The sequence below is a fragment of the Prunus avium genome, chromosome 1 (assembly GCF_965620075.1).
Source record: "Prunus avium chromosome 1, drPruAviu1.hap1.1, whole genome shotgun sequence".
Lineage (NCBI taxonomy): Eukaryota > Viridiplantae > Streptophyta > Magnoliopsida > Rosales > Rosaceae > Prunus > Prunus avium.
In genome coordinates, this window is record NC_142284.1 from 13,005,917 (window position 1) to 13,028,120 (window position 22,204).

The window sequence follows — 22,204 nt, forward strand, 5'->3', positions numbered from 1 at the left end:
CACCATGGTCCCTATGGATCCTATAATTTTCATTTCAACAATTTAACCATGTTCTTAAAATCTCTTCAGCATTGGCCATATTCTTTAACTTTTTCAGTCTCTCTTTTTCTGTATACTGCAAAGTCGATCATTTATGTTTCGTACGTAGCACAGTACCAGGTCTTTTTGTATATTTAGTTTGACAAGAAGACCTAACGTGGGTTCAGCTGCAACTCCCAATTTTCCACGTGGGTGCACCGTGCACCCATAATATTCATTTACAATGACCTGCCCATAGTGCTCCATGAATATACTAAAGACTTTGTTATATTTAGTCATCAATATTAAAAAGACTTGCTAAAATCAAGTAAGCAACACTTGAAAACACCTATAAATTGGCATGCCCTCCCTCTCACTTCTTCAACCACCAGCCTCCATTCATTAGAATTATCACAATGGCTTCCTCCTCATTTCATTGCCTAATTCTCTTTTCCTCACTAATCTTCAACATTGCCATTACCCCCTCACTAGCCAAAACATCATTCAAGCCCAAAGCCCTTGTTCTTCCAGTAGCAAAAGACTCTTCTACCCTCCAATACATCACAACCATCAAGCAAAGAACCCCTCTTGTCCCCATAAAACTCACCATAGATCTTGGTGGTCAATCCCTTTGGGTAAATTGTGACGAAGGTCAATATATCTCATCTACCTGCCTGCCCATTGCGACTCAGCCCAATGCAAACTTGCTGAGTCCAACGCTTGTACCACAGAGTGCTATTCTTCACCTAGACCAGGCTGCTACAACAACACTTGTGACATCTTCCCCGATAACCCGTTTGCTGCCACGCTCACCGGCGGCGGTCAACTTGGTCAAGATGTTGTGTCCCTCCATTCCACAAATGGGTCCAATCCTGCTAGGGTTGTTTCCACACCCAACCTCCTCTTCAGTTGTGGTGACACATCTCTCTTGGATGGCCTAGCCAAAGGTGCCAAGGGCATGGCTGGCCTTGGTAGGTCCAAAGTTGGAATCCCCTCTCAACTAGCTTCCGCTTTTAGCTTCCAAAGAAAATTCGCCCTTTGCTTGTCTTCCTCACCAAGATCATACGGTGCGATGTTCTTTGGAGGCGGGCCTTATGTTCTGCTCCCCGGCATCGATGTCACTAAGTCACTCACCTTCACGAAATTGATCCTCAACCCCGTAAGCACCGCGGGTGCTTCTTTCGTAGGCGACCCTTCAACAGATTACTTCATCCAAGTAAAGTCCATCAAGATCAACGACAAGGTTGTTTCATTCAATGTCACTTCATTGCTAAACATTGACGCACAAGTCTATGGCGGCACAAAAATTAGCACCGTGAAGCCCTACACAGTCTTGGAGACCTCAATCTACAAAGCGGTGGTTAAAACATTTGTGAAACAACTCCCTCGCGTCCCAAGAGTGGCATCTGTTGCACCTTTTGGAGCTTGCTTCAGCTCCAAGAACATTAGCAGCACACGTGTCGGTCCGTTCGTGCCACCCATTGATCTTGTGCTGAGCGAGGGAGTGTTTTGGAGGTTCTTTGGTGCAAACTCCATGGTTCAGATGGCCAAGGACGTGTTGTGTTTAGGGTTTGTGGATGGTGGTGTGAGGCCAATGCCTTCGATTGTGATTGGAGGGCATCAGTTGGAGGACAATCTTCTGCAGTTTGATTTGGCTAACAAGAGGCTCGGGTTCAGCTCTTCATTGTTGTTCAGACAAACTACTTGTGCTAACTTCAACTTCACCTCCAATGCTTAGAGTTAGAGGACCGTCTTACTATGGCTATAGCTGGCCAAGCTGCAATTTAATAATTGTTATTTGCATCGATGCTCATGTATTTTTTACGTGATAAATAAATGGTGTTCATGATTGCTTTTGACGCAACCCATCATTCTCCAAATACATATAGCAAAAATATTCATTCGCAAATCTTAATAGATCAAGGCTTGGATGGAGTTAACCAAGCTGATAATTAAGGGAATTCGACAATTAATCTTAATAGATCAAGTCAACTGAATTAATAAAAAAAACTTATCACCAAGTAAACCAATGAGTAGTTTATATATAGTATCTCAATAATTTATGATATTTCTAGCTAGAGGCATTAAAATAACTTCTAAATTTTGGATATCAAAATATGTGATAGTGAAACCAATGGTCAATCTTCTGCAGTTTGATTTGGCTAACAAGAGGCTCGGGTTCAGCTCCTCATTGTTGTTCGGACAAACTACTTGTGCTAACTTCAACTTCACTTCCAATGCTTAGAGTTAGTATGGCTATAGCTGGCCATGCTGTGGTTTTTCATTGTTTTTAGCATTAATGGTCATGTATCTTTACGTGATAAATAAATGTGAACATGACTGCTTTTGACGCCAAACCCATCATTCTCCAAATATATTTAACAAAAATATTCATTCGCAGATCTAGATCGCAATGGGAAGAAATGCAATTTTTTTTTATATAGCTAAAACGTGTTCAGTTGGTAAGGTTCCTGCACTGTGTATAGCCCTATTAGTATTCGAGTTCTGCTATCAGTAGTCCTTATTGGTGCATGATCTGTAATTTCCTACATAAATCCATACCGGTAACAACTGGCAATTGGGTGCTACATGTAAGTCATTTCGACTCGAGATTGTGGGTATGTCTTGGCGCTAGTGGTGAGAATAACCAATATTCCCCTAAACTTTATTTCATTAAAAAAAAAAAACAACAAAACATGTCTTGGGAAGCATGCACTTAATTTCTGGTTTTAGCCTCCCCAATATATTGCCTGCCCCCCCCCCCCCCCCCCACACACTCATCCATATAGTATATCTATTAATATTGAAAGACTTCAGACTAACAAGACTTGTGTTTTTAGGATATATTTTGCAACATTAGATTGTTTTTTAAATTGCTATTGGATTGCGTGAACATATTATTTTGAATGAAATCTCAGTTACTTTTTACAGTGTTAATTACAATGATACACTTTGATTTTCTCGTATTTGTACAAAATTCGATGATATTTTGGAAGTTACACTGAAATATCATAAGGGCTTTTAGAGACAAATTGCATAAGGGCATTTTGTGAAAAGACTATAAATCTTACGAGGTGTCCTTATGCAATTTGTCTCTAAAAGCAAAATTTTCATATAGAGAACTTATTTAGAGAACTTTTATGCAGATTTCATCAATTTTGAGAAGGAATTTTGATATAAAAAAGGTTATGTGAAAACAATCTAAAACTTTGGAGGATATCTAAATAGTTTATTGTTATTTGGATCATATTTATTGATCACATTGTTGATCAGTTCACTTCTTTAATATAGATATGACTATCTCTATTAGAAAAGTGGTCAATAAATATGGTACAAATAATATTATTATTTATGAAAATATGAAAAACCTTATGAGGTGTGAATGCAATAAACAAGTGAGATATTATGACGACGAAATAACTATAAATAATTAGATTGATTCTATTTGGTTGCTTTTGAGACTCCACCAAAACTTTACCTAATAATATTAATATTCTCACTTTATCCTCATTAATATAATACGACAAATGAACATCAAATTCAAAGATAACGACAAAGACCAACTTGTGTTCAGCAGAAAAAGAAAAGAAACCGCGGATCGAGCTGGCATTCGGCATGTAGATAAGATAACAATCTAAAATCGCCATCTTTGACAAACGTGCGTTCTTCACTTCGAACTCATAGACTTTTGTATTTGGGTCAAAAATGTTCTAACACTTCAAAAACCTATAAATTGGTGGCATGCCCTCCCTCTTCTTCAACCATCAGCTTCATTTCCCATTGATTTACAAATCAACATCCAACAAAGCCAGCAACAATGGCTTCCTCATTTCATTGCCTTCTCTTTTGCTCGCTGGTCCTCCAAATCATCACCACCACCCCCTCACTAGCCAAAGCTGCATCTGTCAGACCCAAGGCCCTTGTTCTTCCAGTCACCAAAGACCCTTCCACTCGCCAATACATCACCACCTTCAGCCAAAGAACCCCTCTCGTCCCCATTAAACTCACAGTCGATCTTGGCGGTCAATACCTTTGGGTTGACTGCGAACAAGGCTACGTCTCATCCACCTACAAGCCTGCTCGTTGCAACTCTGCCCAGTGCTCATTGTCAAACTCCAAGGCTTGTACGACAGAGTGCTACTCTTCCCCCAAGCCAGGCTGCAACAACAACACATGCAGTCTCTCCCCCGATAACACCGTCACCAGAACCGGCACGAGCGGTGACCTTGGCCAGGACATTGTGTCACTCCAATCCACAGATGGGTTTACTCCTGGTAGGGTTGTTTCTGTCCCCAATTTGCTCTTCACTTGTGGTTCCACATTTCTGTTGGATGGCCTGGCCAATGGTGTCAAGGGCATGGCTGGCCTGGGCAGGGCTAAAATTGGGCTTCCTTCCCAATTTGCTTCCGCTTTTAGCTTCCATCGAAAATTCGCAATTTGCTTGACCTCTTCAACAAATTCTAATGGTATTGTCATCTTCGGGGATGGGCCTTATAGTCTGCTTCCCGGAATTGATGTCTCCGAGTCACTTATTTTCACCCCATTGATCCTCAATCCTGTTAGCACTGCAAGTGCTTACTTCCAAGGAGAGCCTTCTACAGAATACTTCATCAATGTGAAGTCAATAAAGATCAATGATGAGGCCGTTGCTTTGAACACTTCATTGCTGAAAATTGACAGTGAAGGGTATGGCGGCACAAAGATTAGCACTGTGAATCCATACACAGTCTTGGAGACCTCAATCTACAACGCCGTGGTAGATGCATTTGTGAAAACAGTTGCTAAAATCCCAAGAGTGAAGGCAGTAGCACCATTCGGAGCATGCTTTGATTCGAAGAACATTGGTAGCACAAGGGTTGGGCCTGCAGTGCCTGCCATTGATCTTGTGTTGCAGAGTGAGAGTGTGTACTGGAGGGTGTTTGGAGCAAATTCCATGGTGGTGGTGAGCGATGATGTGCTGTGTTTGGGGTTTGTGGATGGAGGTGTGAGGCCAAGGACTTCTATTGTGATCGGAGGGCATCAACTGGAGGACAATCTTCTGCAGTTTGATTTGGCTGCTTCTAGGCTTGGGTTCAGCTCCTCTCTCTTTTTCAGAAGAACAACTTGTGCCAACTTCAACTTCACATCTACTGCTTAGAGACAAAGGGCCTTCTTAATTATTCAATTTCTGTTATTTATTTGTCTTTTACATGGTGAATAAATGTTCCTGATTGCTTTTTATCCAATATATATATATATGATGCAGACAACTACAATTACATACTTGTTGTCAGGATAATTATTGTCTGATACTGGACCCTTTGTATTCTATCTTTTCTCAATAATGAATTTCAGTTGACAAATTCAATCGTTTGGGAAATAACTAATGATATAATAAATGAATAAGATCAATAAAAAAGGACGACTAACATGAAATTCAAAGTCAAAGAGACAAAAATAGTAAGAAGGGGTTCAGCTGGCATATACATTCTCAAGTTGCCAACTTGCCATCCTAAACCACATTCTAGTTTTAGACTCCTCGCCCGGCCGAAGAGCCATGCTCACATAATATTCATTTGGCTATTCATTTATAAATAACCCACCAACCGACAGCCCAATCTTTTTAAGATAAAGACAATATCCAGACCCAGGCATTAAGACGTAACCCACAAGAGTCAGTACAAATACAGATAACTGTACAACTACAAGAGTCAATACAAATACAGATAACTGTACAAGAGTCCAATATTCTATAATTTCTCCATGAAGAACAACTTCAATATGGAACTGATTAACAAAAACCAAAACTGATAATTAACCTACTAATTAACCACTCAACACATGACACCTGCCCACTATGTGCAACTTTAAAACCCTTGACTTGACTCAATATCAAAGATTTTGAGCTAGCTGCTGCTAATGCTTTGAACTTATGCTATAGCTTATGAACAGAGGATTATTTGACTTTGTGCTGCAACATGCCTGAGATGATATATTAGGACTTTTATTTATTTATTAAGAGTGGAAACACCTATAAATTGACAGGTCTCCTCCCACTTCATCAACCTTATAACTTCCATTGATTATTTGAGTTCACACATAACAATGTCTTCCTCATCTATTCATAGCCTACTTCTCTTTTGCTCCCTTCTACTCTTGATCCACATGATCCCCTCATCACAAGCCAAACCATCATCACTCAAACCCAAAGCCCTAGTTCTTCCCATAGCCAAAGACGCTTCTACCCTCCAATACATCACCACCATCAAGCAAAGAACCCCTGCGGTAATCCTCAAGCTAACCGTTGACCTCGGAGGTCAATTCCTCTGGGTTGACTGCGACGAAGGCCAGTACATCTCGTCCACCTACAAGCCTGCCTACTGCAACACAACACAATGCTCCATTGCAAACTCCAAAGAATGCAACTGGGAATGCTTCTTCCCCCAAAGGCCAGGCTGCAACAACCGCACCTGCATCCTCTTCCCAGACAACACCGTGATTGGCTCTGCAGACAACAACGGCGAGGTTGGTCAGGACATACTGTGGGGCCTACATTCCACAGATGGGTCCCACCCCGGCCCAAAGGTCTCTAACATTCCAAACTTCATCTTCGCTTGTAGTAGCAATACATTTTACGGTGTCTTTGGCCTTGCCAATGGTGCCAAGGGCATGGCTGGTCTAGGCAGGACCAGAATCGCTCTCCCCACCCAGTTTGCCTCCGCTTATAAACTCCCTAGAAAATTCGCCATTTGCTTGCCTTCTTCGGCTAGATCATACGGTGTTGTTTTCTTCGGGGATGGGCCGCATGTTCTGGCTCCCAAGATTGATGCGTCTAAGTCGTTGACTTTCACTAAGTTGATCCTCAACCCTGTCAGCACAGGCAATGCTTTTGATCCGGATGAGCCTTCTGCCGAATATTTCATAAACGTGAAGTCAATCAAAGTCAACGAAAAAATCGTGTCACTAAATACTTCTTTGCTAGCGATTGATCAAAAAGGTTATGGTGGCACAAAAATCAGCACCGTCAATCCTTACACCGTCTTGGAGAGCACAATCTACAAAGCTTTTGTTGATGCGTTTGTGAAAGAAATGCCTGGTCACATTAAGAGAGTGGCTTCTGTAGAGCCTTTTGGAGCTTGCTTTGACTCCACCCACATTGGAATGACACGTGTGGGCCCCGCTGTTCCTAGCATTGACTTTGTGTTGCAAAGTGAGGGTGTGTACTGGAGGGTGTCTGGAGCAAATTCCATGGTGCAAGTGAGCAAGGATGTGTTGTGTTTAGGGTTTGTGGGTGCTGAGCAAAGGCAACGCTACTCATTTGAGAGCCCAACGACGTCGATGGTGATCGGAGGGCATCAGTTGGAGGACAATCTTCTTCAGTTTGATCTGGCTAACAAGAGGCTTGGGTTCAGCTCATCACTTTTGGCTCGGGAGACAAGTTGTGCTAACTTCAACTTCACATCTGCTGCTGTGATTTAATTATTGTGTTTAACCAAGTGAAAACCTCATGTAGGGTGTTTGTTTCTCAATGTCTTTGGTTCGCCAATTGCAATGAAAAACTTGCCACACTTTCAACTTCGTAAGAAACTGTGTTGATGAAAATGTAGGAATAACAATTTTTTTTTCTTTCTATTTGATGCAGTACCCGCAGTGTTTTGGAAAAAAAAAAAAAGTTTAAAAAAGGGGACGTCACTGATGTATCAAATAAGAGAAGGAAAGCTACCTTGGCATATGTGTTCGTCACTAATAACATAATTTAAGTTGTTTTCAGTGACTAATTTAAATACTGGTCAGAAAATTTAGTCATTAAAAATTAAAAATTGGATGCCAATCATTTTAGTGACCATATAGTATTATTAGTCATTAAATTTACTGTATTTGTGACCAGTATTCATTTGGTCACAAGGAAATTGGTCACTAATGACCGTTTTTCTTGTAGTGTTTGTTTCTTCATATTGGGTCTCAAATTGTTTATTTTTAGAAAATAATGCTAAAATATGAAACTTATGAGAGAATATTGTTTGTGAGAATTTTCCGTGTATTCTTTTCCTTGAATTCCAAAGAAAGTAATAACTCCTAATTCTATTTACGATAGGAAATCAATTACAATTAATATAAGAATCCTTAGTGTGAAAGGAAAGTCACAAGTCACGAGTCACGCCAACAAATAAAGCATCATTAATAATATCGTTTGTGACACCGACTGATATTCAAATTCAAATTGAGAATTTTCAATCATACACATGACTTGTATATGAGATAACTAATCCTTAACAATCCAAGTAATCATCATACGAAAGCTTTTTTTTTTAATTTATAAAAGAAATAGTATAGCCGCGGGGCTATACTTGGTTTTTGCTTATTTCTTCTTTTAAAAGAAATAGTATAGCCGCCTGGTGATACTCGGTTTTTTGAATTTTTTTAAAGAAATAGTATAGTCGTGCAGCTATACTGGTATAGACCATGTACGTATGTATTTTTTTATGTTTAATACACATTTTTTTATATATAAAATTTTCAATAATACACAAAAAAATTCATGAATTATACACAAAATTCTCACATATTATTGAATAGTATGGCCGTGCGGCTATACTCATTTTTTATATATTTTTTAAAAGAAATAATATTACCGCACGGCTATACTAATTTTTATTTTTTTGTAATTTTTTAAAAAGAAATAAGGTAGCGGCACAGATATAAGGTGTTTTGATTTTTTTTTTTTAAAATTTAAGGAAACTCGGTTTTTTTTAAAGAAATAGTATAGCCGTGCGGCTATACTCGCTTTTTTGAATATTTTTTGAAGAAATAGTATAGCCGTGCGTCTATACTCGTATTGAACATGCATGTACATATTTTTTTTTTTGTTTAATACACTCATTTTTTATATATAAATTTTTTAATAATGCCCCAAAAATTCACAAATTATACACAAAATTCTCACATATTATTGAATACAAATAATATATATGAAAATTTTAAAATAAATTATATTAAAATATTATATTGTGGCCAAACTTTTAAGTTGTAATTTGCGGAATAAAACACGTACTTATTTTATTCTTATAGCCTCGCAGCTATACCAAATTAATATCTATAAAGTATTAACTAATGCAACAAGGAGAGTCCTTTTTCTTAATTTTTTATTTATTAAATAGTATAGCAGCTGCGAGAGGAAGAAGATGACCTCGCGTGTTTTTTTTAGGGTTCATTGGGAATAAAACGACTTCGTTTCATATAGTTATATGAAACGCACAGCATCGAGGTTACTTAAAGAAACGCACAAAGATCAGTCTAACTAATCGACCTAAGGCTTCTAGAGACAATTCCTATCTCGCCAAACTAAAGGAAAGGAGAAGAGCCTAGTCAACCCACTTGAGAAGGGCTCTAGAAGAGAGAGCTTTTGCCACGCAGCTATAAGACACCTTGAAAGGGGGACTAGAGCATGTCAGGAAATAATATAGGGACAGACACGCTCTTAGGGTAGGGTTAAAACTACTGAAATAACCTGATCGTTCTGACTAAACTTCTTATGGCCCTCGACAACAGCAAACTAGGGGTGGGCATCTAAAACCGAAATACCGAAACCGTACCCTAACCGAACCGTACCATACCGATTTCATACCGTTTCATTCGGTACCGATCAATATTCAGTACCGTACCGTACCGTACCAATAGAGTATGGTATGGTAGCGGTATCAAGTATTTGGTACCGATCAATACCGTACCGTACCGAATACTATTCAGATATATAATTTTCTATTGAATATGTTGATGGATATTGCATATGTTGATTAGGATTTGGTTGATTTGGATATTGAATATGTTGATGGATATTGAATATGTTATATTCAATGGATATTGAATATGTTGATTAGGATTTGGTTGATTTGGATATTGAATATGTTGATGGATATTGAATATGTTGATTAGGATTTGGATATTGATAATTGAATATGTTGAATCTTTGAATTTGTAACTTAGGCATCACTTATTTTGGTAAATGAATATGTTGAATATTGAATTGGTTCATTTTTTAGTTGTGTCATTTTTGTACCGAAATGGTACCGATACCGACATGGTACGGTATGGTACGGTACCAATTTTGAAAAACGATAATCTCATACCGTACCATACCGATTTAAATTTCCGGTATCGGTAGCGGTATGGGCTAAATACCGTACCATACCGTACCGTGCCCACCCCTACAGCAAACCCCAGACCCTGGGGAACAAAAGCACAGGCCCCTTTTGGGCTAAGGCACCTAACAGGGCTAGGTTTGGCTTTTGGAGTTATCTCCAAGAAGAAGGGTCGTCGCTCTTTTCATACGCCTTGCTACTTCATCTAAGTAGGTTTTGGCTAGATCGTTGCGCTCCTACCACCTCTTGGCAAAGTAGGGTATCCCTATTCCCTTCCTCAAAAACAGAATCTAGAGCCAATGGGGATGTCTTCTAGTGAGGGGAGTCTTTTCAGCCAGCACATGGATAAAGTAGTGGTTCGAGTCGGTCGAGAGTACGAGATTACTGACTGAAGACTCTTCAATTGAGACGGGCCGAAGACCTGCTAGCGAAGGAATGCATCCAACAGTGTTCCGCCCCTTTAATATGATGAGAATAAGAGGGACCGCCCTCTTTTTTTTTCTGCACCAATCCTCTTTTTTTTTAAAATAATAATTTTTTTGTTTTTAACAAACAAAATGCCTAAGGCCTCCCTTTTTTTTTTCTTTTAAAATTAATATATTAACATGGACCTATATATATGTATAACCCTAATAGATTAACTGAATTGTGTTTTTGTTTTTGTTGGCGCTAAATCTTGAATAGATAGAGATGAGTGCAACTTACAAGTGGGATGGACGATCAAGAGATCGATTGGGTGTTGGATGCCGATTCTTCCTGTCCTTGGATGCTGATCCTGAATAGAAGATAAGCGAAGCTCGTGAGGTCTATGGAACCGGTGTGGAACCAGCCTAAGACCCTCCGATGCTCAAGTAAGATTGTTTTTAAGAGCTCTTGCTGTTGACCATATAGAAGTATAAAAGTCAAGCTGAAAAGTCTTACCCCTGTATTGTAGTGGGAGGGGCATACTTATAGAGGGCATTTAGTATGCTCTTAGCGCTCATTTTCGATGTGGGACTCGTGGGAGGGCCCTATGAGGTTGACACGAGTCCTTAGATATTTCAGGCGGGTGCTTCGAGGTTGATTCTGCAGAATCGGTAGGGGATACCGATTGTAGGCTGTGTTGGGCCCTGTAATGATCTTTTGCTGCTTTGAGACAATATCATCAGTAGCCTATGCCGATTGTCCGAGGCCTTGGGTGCTTGGGCGAGTTTATGAGATCCACGTGTCGTTGTACGAGTGGAGGGTCAGATATGGTACAAACAGTAGTCCCCCAAGTTGCCGATTGAGAAGCTTCTCGGTTGGGGACTTGAATGTGTATTCGGCATTCTGACCCGGACACAATGGTCCCATAATTGCCGATGGTGGTATGTAGTCCCCCAAGTGCCCAAGGGAGTGAGCTTGGATAGGAGACGGCATGATGTGCCGGTTGTTGCAAAGGGGCGAGTGAAAACTCATGAATATGCGGCTGCCGTTCGGCACGAGAGGTGAGTGAGAACTCATCAATGTGCGTCTGCCGTTCGGCACGAGAGGTGAGTGAGAACTCATCAATGTGCGCCTGCCGTTCGGCACGAGAGGTGAGTGAGAACTCATCAATGTGCGCCTGCCGTTCGGCACGAGAGGTGAGTGAGAACTCATCAATGTGCGCCTGCCGTTCGGCACGAGAGGTGAGTGAGAACTCATCAATGTGCGCCTGCCGTTCGGCACGAGAGGTGAGTGAGAACTCATCAATGTGCGCCTGCCGTTAGTTAGTGGAGTTGTGCTCGAAGGTGGCTAGATCTGCCACGTTCGGGAAGTTGAAGCGTCTCCGAGGATTGGAAGCGTTGCAACTGACGTTTGGTCTCTCCCATGCATGCGTGACACGTGTCGGCATGGCTGTGAAGAGCCGCGTCGTTTCGTATCCCGATGCGTCGCTTCGCTTCCCGATGCTAAATCGGCCTTATAAATGTGAGGAGAAGACGAGAGTACAAATACTTGGAAATTTTGAGAGCAAAGAGAGCTTGTGAGAGGCGATTTCCGGCAACCGTGCTGAGGCTGAGCAGGCGATTTCCGGCAAGTTTGAACAAGGCGGAGGCGATTTCCGACGAACTTGAGCCACCGTGCAAACAAGGTATGTTGCCGTGTTTTCGTATTCCCATGGATCAAAGTGTTGAATTGCAAGAATTTATGTTTGAACAATGTATGAACAAGCATGAACACGTATGAACGTAGTGTTTTTAGGAGGTAGAATAGGATTTGGATTCTAGCACAGCCCTTAGTGTACGTTCGTGTGTTGTTTGTAGATGTCAGATACCGAATCCGAGCGTAGGCGTAGTCCGAGGGCATTCGAGGATGAGTCGTCCTCGGGGAGTTCTGCCGAAGAGAGTGGGAGTTCTGAATCTGTGAGCTCTTCGAGCTGTGAGATAGTGGAGGGGGCAGGAGGGCGTGCCGAGGCTGGGGGTACTTCAACGAGGGTGCCTGGGGGTGATGAGCCTTCGACCTCGGGTCGTGAGGCCGATGGGGGTGGTGTCTCTGTTGCCGTTCCCGGGGAAGGGGTGCTGAGGGTCGTCAGGGGTAGGCAACGGATCCCGATGGCGAAGCCCACGGAACCTGTGTTCGGAGTAGATGACTTAGAGCCGAACACACTGACCGAATCCGAGTTGGCGAAGATTCGGTCGGAGTACAACATTCCGGAATCGGTAGGGATGCGAATTCCGGAGCCCTTAGAGTCGCTAAGTGACAATGACAAGGGGGTGGTCTTCTTCACAGATGTGTTTAAGCATGGCCTTCGGCTGCCGTTAAAGCATTCGGTGCAGAAGATCCTGGCGGCGATCGGTTATGCGCCAGGGCAGTATAACCCAAATTTTTGGATTACGCTGCTCGGGACGATCACGGCGTTCAGCTTGGCCGGTGAGGGGGAGCCAAGCTACGAACAGTTCGCCCAGCTGTACAGTGTGACGAGGGCGAAGAGTGCCGATCATGGAGGGTGGGTTCAGTCCAACTGTCTCTCGGCAGGGCAGCGTGGGCACTTTGTGGTGGGGGTGCCGAGCTCTCAAAAGACGTGGCGCAAGCGTCGAGTGATTGTCTCCGGTGATTGGGAATCGGCACCCGGAGTTATCGTTGAGAGGAGGATTCCTACGTCCTTCCAGACAGTCGGTAGGGTAGAACCTGCCGTTCGGCAGGGTTAATAGTGTTGTGTGTTTTTTTTTTTTTTTTTTTTTTTTTTTTTTTTGTGGGTACTGACCGTTGGTATTTTGGTTTCAGTGTCCTTGAAACGGCCCGCCGCACCGATCAGAGAGATTGAAGCAATCGAGAGGGTGAGAGCGAAGATTGCCGAAGAAGATCGGTTTTGTAAGGAGCTGCTCTACTTCCGGAATCTGTTCAAGGCAGGCCTGATCGGTAGGGCCGAACACGATCGGAGGGTGAAGGAGGAAGAGGAAGAAGAAAAAAGGCAAAGTAAGAGATGCCGTTCGGCAGGGTCGGTGTTTTTTTCTATGCTGCCGTTTCCTTTTTGACATCGTGCTTTTCCTGTTTTGCAGTGGCAGGAGGGAGGCCTATGAGCGAGGCGACGAGGAGGCGTCTGGAGGGGCAAGGGGCGCCAAAGACGAAGAAGGTTCAGTCCCCCGGGCCGAAGAAGAGAAAGACGGCAGGGCCAGCGGGAGGGACGTCGGCTGATGAGCAGACGGTGGCTGACCGCCGGAGGGAGAAGAGGGCGGCGGAGGCAGAGGTCGTTCGGGAGGCTCACCTCCAAATGACGGGCAAACGGCAGATCGAGGGTCCCATCGATGTGACGCCGTTGCCGAAACGGCCAAGGGGCCCGAACGAGGGGACATCGGTGTTGATCCCTGATGATGAGGTGGAGGGAGAGGAGGGACCGGTTAACATCGCGTGTCCTCGGAAGGCTGTGCCGTTCATCAACTGTATGATTGACGGTGCTCAGATGGAGCTGGCTGAGCTGGAGCAACTGTCAACGAAGACGTTGCGTGAACAAACCGGTCGGGCCTTCCGTCTCCAAGCAGCGGTAAGTGTAGGATTTGTAGCTTAAGGATACTTTGATTCGGCATGTATGAATGTGTCCGTTGGTGTGGCAGGCTAATATGGACATGTGGCTCTGCGCGAAGCGAGCTGTGAATGCTGCCGAACGGTACCAAAAGAGATTTGAAGAGGGCCGTTCGAAGATCGCTGATGCCGGAAAGATGCTGCAGGAGGCGGACCAGCGTGCCGAGGAGAATGCGGCGAAAATTGCTGAGCTGGCGTCGAAGCTGGCGGCGGCCGAGCTGGACGTGATGGCTGCCCATGAGGCGAAGGCAGCGGTAGAGGTGGCGATGGATGCGGCCGAGCGGTCGCATGCCAGGGAGCTAGTAGAGGAGAAGGCGAAGGCCGTTGCGGACTACCGATCGTCGGAGGAGTTTACACGTTTGGTGGATAGAGAGGTCATGGAGCAATGTGACGACTTTCTCTATCGAGTCAAACGGTATAATGCTGACAAGAAGCTGAACCTGAACTTCCTCCGGGATCCACCACCGCTGCCGGAAGGGGTGACCGAAGAGATGGTGGAGGCCTACAAGGGCGAGGATGCCGAGGCCGAGGAAACCGACGACACCGATTCAAGCAGTGGGGAGGAAGGTCATCCCGGGCCGAGGGCTGCCGTTACGTCTACTGCCGAGCCGTCGACTGATCCTGTGCCTGCGTCAGCTGATGTCGATGTTGTAGCGACCGAAGCCGATCCACCCACCTCGTAGACTTTTGTTTTTAACATTTTTGAGCGTGCCGAACGGCGTATTGTAAAGACAGATGGCCCTTCTGTGGCCCCTTATTTATCAATGTTCAGTTTGTTTCGGGTTAATGTGCCATGTCCCTTAATTCTGTATGTGCGCATGTCGTATGTAGAGTATGTTTGACATAATATTGCTGAATGGTAGTGCCGTATGTATAGAATAGGGAGTTCCAAATTAAACCGATTACAAAAGTTGATGACCGAAGGGGCGTTCACTTGTAGTAATATTTGAGATGTTCTATATTCCAAGGGTGGCCGAGGGTTTGACCATCGGTACCACGCAAACGGTAAGTGCCTGGGCGGCAGATGGTGACAACTTCGTAAGGACCTTCCCAAGATGGACCAAGGGTGCCGTCGTTGGAGTCCTTGGTGGCGAGGGAGATTTTGCGTAGTACCCAGTCCCCTACTTTAAACGATCGGCGTCTGACGCGCGAGTCGTAGTAGCGGGAAGTCCGTTGTTTGTAGGCGGCATTCCGAAGCTGAGCCTGGGAACGGTGTTCCTCAATGAGGTCCAGGTTGAGAGTGAGCTGGGCTTCGTTTTGCTCTGGCTCGTAAGATGCCGTTCGGCACGATGGTGCGTTGATCTCGACTGGAACAACGGCTTCGGAACCGAAGGCAAGGGAAAATGGCGTCTCGCCAGTCGACCGTCGATAGGAGGTATTAATGGCCCATAGCGCTTCCGGAAGGAGATCGGGCCAAGCTCCTTTAGCTGTCCCAAGCTTTTTCTTCAGCGTCTTCTTGATGATCTTGTTGATTGCTTCGACTTGGCCGTTCGACTGCGGATGTGCTGGGGAGGCGAAGAACAGGTTGATGCCAAATCGGTGGCATAGGTGCCGGAACTGAGAGGAGTCGAATTGTTTTCCGTTGTCGGTGATTATTGCGTTCGGGAGGCCGAATCGACAAATGATATTCTTCCATACGAAATGTTCAACCCTGGCTGCAGTGATTGTTGCCAAAGCTTCGGCTTCGGTCCACTTGGTAAAGTAGTCGACGGCGACGATGGCGAATTTGACCTGTCCCTTGCCCTGGGGCATAGGGCCGATGAGGTCTAAACCCCATTGGGCAAAGGGCCATGGGCTAACAATCGGAGAGAGTGGTTCGGCAGGCAGCTTTGGAACGGAGCCGAAACGCTGGCATTGATCGCACTTCTGGACCAGGGTGGTGGCATCGGCATGGAGAGTCGGCCAGTAGTACCCTTGCCGAATGGTCTTGAAAGCCAATGATCTAGCCCCAGAATGGTCCCCACAGGCCCCCTCGTGAATCTCTCGTAGGACGTAGTTTCCCTGCTGCGGGGTCATGCACCGAAGCAATGGTAAGGAGTGACCACGCCGATAGAGAATCTGATTCAGAAGGAGGTATCGTGCCGATCGGCGGCGGATAGTCGTTGCTTCAGGTTTGGGGCCAGGCAACGTGCCGTTGGCGAGGTAGGCGTGGATAGGATCCATCCAACTTGGATCCTGCCGAACGGCATGTACTTCGAGGTCGGTGGTACTGCGCCGAGTGAGGACCTCGATCGGCACACGGCGCCCTATGTTGTCGTCGATCGCTGATGCAAGGCGTGATAGAGCATCGGCGTGGCTGTTCTCGGATCTGGGGATCTGTTGAACTTGGTACGCAGTGAAGTGGTGCAGCAATCGGCGAGCGTGTGTCAAGTAGGCAACCATCGAAGTGTCCTTGGCTTCAAATTCAGTCAGTATCTGGTTCACGACAAGTTGTGAGTCGCTACAGATCCTGAGTTGCTGAGCGCCCATTTCTTTAGCGAGCCGAAGGCCGGCCAACAGAGCTTCATATTCGGCTTCGTTGTTGGAAGTCCGGAATTGGAATCGGATGGCATATTCGATGGTTGTCTGGTCAGGGGCCTTGAGTACCAAGCCGGCTCCGCTGCCCTGTCGGTTGGACGAACCGTCCACGTAGAGAGTCCAAAGTGGAATTGACGGATTAAAGATTCCTTCGGTCGGGTGGGCGACTGGTACCGTCGAAGATGAATCGGATGCGGCGTCCTTCGAAACTGGCCCCTCGGACGCGGTTAACTCAGAGATGAAATCGGCTACAGCCTGTCCCTTCTCGGCAGGACGAGGGTGGTAGCGGATGTCGAATTCGCCGAGCTCGATGGCCCATTTGACTAGCCGACCGGATGTCTCCGGTCTCTGGAGTATCTGGCGCAGAGGCTGATTGGTGAGGACGGTAACACTGTGAGCCTGAAAGTATGGCCGAAGCTTGCGTGCTGAAAGGACGAGAGCGTAGGCGAGTTTTTCGAGCTCGGGGTACCGAATCTCAGCGTCTTGCAAAGCATGGCTAATGTAGAAAATGGGGAGTTCGATGCCGTTCGGCTTGCGAATGAGCACAGAGCTAAGTGCCGTTGCCGAAACCGAGAGGTAGAGGATGAGTTCTTCGCCGGGGAGAGGAGTGGATAATAGGGGTGCTCTGCTCATGTAGGCCTTAAGATCTTGGAAGGCGCGATCGCATTCGGCAGTCCAGACAATCTGCCGTTTGCTTCCTTTGAGGGCTTTGAAGAATGGAGCGCACCGATCGGTAGCCTTGGAGATGAACCGGGCTAGAGCGGCGACACGCCCAGTCAGACTCTGAATGTCCTTTTGTGTCTTCGGGACCTGCATGTCGAGTAATGCCTTGATTTTTTCAGGGTTGGCCTCGATTCCTCGTTGGCTGATCATGAAGCCGAGAAATTTGCCCGAGGAAACGCCGAAGGCACACTTGCTCGGGTTGAGGCGCATGTTGTACTTTTTTAAGACGCCGAACATGAGCGAAAGGTTGTGGAGATGAGAATCGGCCGTTCTGCTCTTGACCAGCATGTCGTCCACATAGACTTCCATCGAGGTGCCAATGAGGTCGGAAAAAATTTTGTTGACCAATCGCTGGTATGTCGCCCCAGCGTTCTTCAGGCCGAACGGCATGACGTTGTAGCAGTAAAGTCCCTTGTCGGTGATGAATGCCGTGTGTTCGCGATCGGTAGGGCTCATGAATATTTGGTTGTAGCCTGAGTATGCATCCATGAAGCTGAGAAGTTCATGGCCTGCCGTGGCATCCACCATCTGATCGATCCGTGGCAGAGGAAAGCTGTCCTTTGGGCAAGCCCTGTTTAAATCGGTATAGTCTTGACACATTCTCCAGGCGCCGTTTGATTTTTTGACTAAAACCGAATTTGCCAGCCAAATTGGGTAGGTTACTTCCTGGATGAAGCCGATGGTCTTCAGTTTGTCTACTTCGAGCCTCATTGCCTCATACCGTTCGGCATCGTAGGCCCGCCGTTTCTGCCTGATGGGTTTGAAAGTGGAGCAGATGCTGAGCTTGTGGCTGATGACACTCGGGGCGATGCCGGGCATATCGTCGTATGACCAGGCGAAGACTTCTGCATTGGTTTGCAGGAAGGTGATAAAATCGGCCCTGAGTGCCGGACTCAAGGTTGTACCGATTCGAACTTGTCTGTCCGGTTGTGCTTCGGAGAGGGTGACTGGTTCTAAATCTTCGGCGGGTTGCGCTTGCGGGGTTACAGTCTCATCTCGGGGGTCATCTGGTTTGTCCGTCCCCCTGCCGTTCGGTACGCCCAAGCTGGTGGCGACCGAGTATGTTTCGCGAAGCGCAGCCCTTGCCGATTCCTTGGTTGCCGAAACGTAACACGTCCGTGCACTCAATTGGTCCCCTCGCACTTGGCCGACGCCAGCGTGTGTGGGGAACTTGAGGAGGAGCATGTGTGGTGACAGCATGGCCTTCATTTTTGTGAGCGCCGTCCTGCCGATGATAGCGTTGTATGCCGTTGGGCAGTCGACCACTAGAAAATGGGTGTAGAGGACCGTTCGTCTGGGGATGGTACCGACAGCGAACGGGAGCTGGACACTGCCGATTGGTTCAACCACGTCGCCAGAGAAGCTCAGGAGAGGGGTGATATCCTTGTTCAGATGCCGAGGGTCCACGCCGAGGGCGTTGAAAGCGTCGGCGAATAGCACGTTGACCGAACTGCCGGTGTCGATGAGGATTCGGCCTACGTCGAAATCCGATATATCAGCCCGTATGATCATAGGATCAGAGTGGGGGAAGATGATGCCTCGCTCTTCTTCTTCAGAAAAGGTGATAGGTTCCCAACCGTTGCGTTGAATTTTGTCATTGCGTCCTCCCGCCACGCTGAGGATTTGTGGATGCCGTACGGCACGAACGTAGTTTTTAACGGATCGGTTGCTGGCTTCGGCAATAGGCGCCCCTCCACTGATCATATTGATCTGCCGATTCAATGAGTTATCCGTTGCTGGCTTGGTGTTTAAATACTGATCCAGCTTTCCGTCATTGATGAGGCGTTCAACGATTTTGCGCAGCGCGATGCATGATTCCGTATCATGGCCGTTGTATTGGTGGTACCGGCAGAAGACACCGGTGTCTTTTTCGCTCTGGCGAGGGAGTTTCCGATTGTTCGGCTTCGGTATCATATCCCCTTCGGTCAGGAGAACTTGCTCATAAGTGGTGTTGAGCAAAGTGAAGATTTCGTCTGGCCGATTCCCCTTGTGGTTGCCCTTCTTGTTGTTGTCCTGCCGTTCCCGGAAGTTGTCCTTCCGCTTGTTTCGCTGAGTGGAAAAAGCAGGGACAGGGGGTGCCGTTCGGTAGGGGGCCTGGTTTGCCGATCGGTCGACCGGGAATCGGTCGTAGTTCTGCGTTGGAGGCTGATCGGTCAACGCCGTTTTGTTTATTGGGGTCGAAGCCGATCCCTTGGAGTTGAAATGCTCAGCCTTGGCGTGGATAGCCGCCTGTTTCATTAATTCGGAGTAGGTGGTCCAGTTGCTGCTGTGGACCAAATAACGAAACTGAGACGACCGAAGGCCGCTTTTGAAGGCACCGAAGGCCGCCCTGTCGTCAGTTTCCGGACATCTGGAGTACTCATGGCTGAACCTAGCCGCATATTCCCTCAACGGCTCATCGTCTTGCTGCCGAACGGTATATAGATCATCGGCGGAATATAGGCGATCGGTCTGAATCATAAAATGGTTGAGGAAGGTTTGCTTCAACTGATTGAAATTGTCGACCGTGTCTGGCTCCATCCGATAGAACCAATTCAGAGCGGCTCCGGTCAGGGTGGAGGGGAATAGCAAACATTGGCCTTCGTCCGTCAGTCCTTTGCAACCCAGAGCTGATTGGAAGGTATGAATGTGGGTAACGGGATCTTCGACCCCCGAATAAAACGATATGCGGAGTGCTTGGACCTCCTTCTCGTGTCTGAATGTCCGGATTCGATTGGTGAACGGCCCTGGCTGTACCGTTCCCCATGTTGGTGTCCGAGCCTGGTCTTGTTCCTTCTCGATGCGAGTCATCTTCTGTAGGAGGAGACGAATAGTCGGATCGGTAGATGGAAGATCGTCACCAAAGGGTTCGATCGCTCGGTTCCCTGTGCGTTGGTCAGTATTGTGACCTCGCCTTCCTTGGTCTGCCGTTCGGCTGGGGCTTCTCTCGTAATTTCCTTTTCGCCGATCGTTGTCTTGGTTTGATCGGTGGCTGTGGCGTCGTGCAGAGGGCCCTGCCGATGAGATTGTGGTTCCTGGGGATGTTGGAACATAATCTGATTCGTCCGTCTCTTCCAGGCCGATCGCGCCGTACCTCTGGCGTAAGGGGGATTTTGGTCCAAGTACCTCCAGGCGTGGATCGTCTAGCTTCGCCCGGACCTGGATGGGTGATGACTGCCGTTCCCTGCGCCGATCGTTGATCCTCTCGCGGCAATCAGAATAAACGCGATATTCGGGATGGCGTTCCTTCGGAGTGGGCACGAACAGTCTTCGGGAGACAGTTGGTCCGTTCGCGGCCTGCTGCTTCCCTCTATCCTGGAAAGTGGGCTTTCGTACGCTTTTAAACGATTTCTCCTGCCGAAGCTGTGTGGCTGGTTCCCGATCGTTCTGCAACTGGGCGGAGAGTGTTTGTTGTTGATGCAGTTGCCTCTGGGTGTCATCCAGTTTGGAGGCGAGAACATTGTTGTGCTCCTGCATTCTTGCCATATCCTGCTGTAGGGTCTCCATCCGAGCCTCCAGGGTGGTCGGTCGAGCAGGTGTCTGAAGCAAGGGAGTTGGATTCGGCTCGCCAACGAGGCCGAGGATGGGGCCATCGGTAGGGAGGGCCGAAGATGGATTCATTTTTTGGTCTCAGAGTTCTTTGTTTTGAGATATGGGTTGATCGATAAGCGATTCCCACAGACGGCGCCAATCTGTTGGCGCTAAATCTTGAATAGATAGAGATGAGTGCAACTTACAAGTGGGATGGACGATCAAGAGATCGATTGGGTGTTGGATGCCGATTCTTCCTGTCCTTGGATGCTGATCCTGAATAGAAGATAAGCGAAGCTCGTGAGGTCTATGGAACCAGTGTGGAACCAGCCTAAGACCCTCCGATGCTCAAGTAAGATTGTTTTTAAGAGCTCTTGCTGTTGACCATATAGAAGTATAAAAGTCAAGCTGAAAAGTCTTACCCCTGTATTGTAGTGGGAGGGGCATACTTATAGAGGGCATTTAGTATGCTCTTAGCGCTCATTTTCGATGTGGGACTCGTGGGAGGGCCCTATGAGGTTGACACGAGTCCTTAGATATTTCAGGCGGGTGCTTCGAGGTTGATTCTGCAGAATCGGTAGGGGATACCGATTGTAGGCTGTGTTGGGCCCTGTAATGATCTTTTGCTGCTTTGAGACAATATCATCAGTAGCCTATGCCGATTGTCCGAGGCCTTGGGTGCTTGGGCGAGTTTATGAGATCCACGTGTCGTTGTACGAGTGGAGGGTCAGATATGGTACAAACAGTTTTGATATTGAATAAATATTTTAGATTTAGGGATTGATTATTATGCATGAATGAGACCATTAGTACTTATATTTGATTATACTTAATACATTATTAGGGTTCAATAATAATTAGTAGTACAATTTAATTGTGTATTGTATTATTTATAAACTTTCTTATTAAAATAAATTAATGTTAGAAAGGCTTAAGCCTCGTATAGCGTGAATAAAAATGCATCACCTCTACGCCTCGTCTTTCAAAACATTGCTCCTCACAGGTCCGGACATCTAAGGCTGTTAGATGCCCTATTAATTGTAGTTAAATACTATACCCTTTGTCAAGTGGGGTTACCACAGTGGTTGTGACCTTCCTCCTTCCTCCTATTTGGAACCCATGATTAAACCCAGGATGAGTTTCTTCCTCCCAATGTAACCAAAAAACAAATATATACTATACCCTTTACCCACGCCTACTGTCTACCAAAGGCAAGAAGCAATAATGGGATCTGGCTATGGTATATATATATTATTGCTAATGAAGAGTGTGATAAAAAGAGCACCTGGAGGAGCGATTGG

At 46.1% G+C, this 22,204-nt stretch overlaps 3 protein-coding genes and 2 pseudogenes across 3 annotated transcripts; 4 read left to right on the forward strand and 1 right to left on the reverse strand.

The window, feature by feature from the left end:
* Positions 1–434: 434 nt before the first annotated feature.
* Positions 435–1,767, forward strand: LOC110750458 (putative aspartic proteinase GIP2 pseudogene; annotated as a pseudogene).
* Positions 1,768–3,758: 1,991 nt separating this feature from the next.
* On the forward strand, positions 3,759–5,278 carry LOC110750459 (putative aspartic proteinase GIP2). The gene has a single exon (XM_021950798.2). It carries the CDS (start codon positions 3,836–3,838, stop codon positions 5,153–5,155), a length of 1,320 nt encoding a protein of 439 aa, XP_021806490.1. The 5' UTR covers positions 3,759–3,835; the 3' UTR covers positions 5,156–5,278.
* An 810-nt stretch (positions 5,279–6,088) lies between these two features.
* LOC110750457 (putative aspartic proteinase GIP2 pseudogene) lies at positions 6,089–7,551 on the forward strand (annotated as a pseudogene).
* Positions 7,552–13,572: 6,021 nt separating this feature from the next.
* Positions 13,573–14,836, forward strand: LOC148297354 (uncharacterized). The gene is made up of 2 exons (XM_088246904.1): positions 13,573–14,115; positions 14,186–14,836. The coding sequence occupies exons 1-2, from the start codon at positions 13,651–13,653 to the stop codon at positions 14,834–14,836; spliced, it is 1,116 nt and encodes a 371-aa protein (XP_088103030.1). The 5' UTR covers positions 13,573–13,650.
* A 143-nt stretch (positions 14,837–14,979) lies between these two features.
* LOC148297355 (uncharacterized) lies at positions 14,980–21,520 on the reverse strand. The gene is made up of 2 exons (XM_088246903.1): positions 21,326–21,520; positions 14,980–21,179 (listed from the first exon to the last, which is right to left on the reverse strand). The coding sequence occupies exon 2, from the start codon at positions 20,991–20,993 to the stop codon at positions 15,084–15,086; it is 5,910 nt and encodes a 1,969-aa protein (XP_088103029.1). The 5' UTR covers positions 20,994–21,179; positions 21,326–21,520; the 3' UTR covers positions 14,980–15,083.
* Positions 21,521–22,204: the final 684 nt, after the last annotated feature.

Coding starts and splice junctions, on each gene's coding strand:
- LOC110750459 (XM_021950798.2), top strand. CDS start 3,836: ATGGCTTCCTCATTTCATTGCCTTCTCTTTTGCTCGCTGGTCCTCCAA.
- LOC148297354 (XM_088246904.1), top strand. CDS start 13,651: ATGAGCGAGGCGACGAGGAGGCGTCTGGAGGGGCAAGGGGCGCCAAAG. Junction 14,116..14,185: donor CCTTCCGTCTCCAAGCAGCG/GTAAGTGTAGGA, acceptor TTGGTGTGGCAG/GCTAATATGGACATGTGGCT.
- LOC148297355 (XM_088246903.1), bottom strand. CDS start 20,993: ATGAATCCATCTTCGGCCCTCCCTACCGATGGCCCCATCCTCGGCCTC.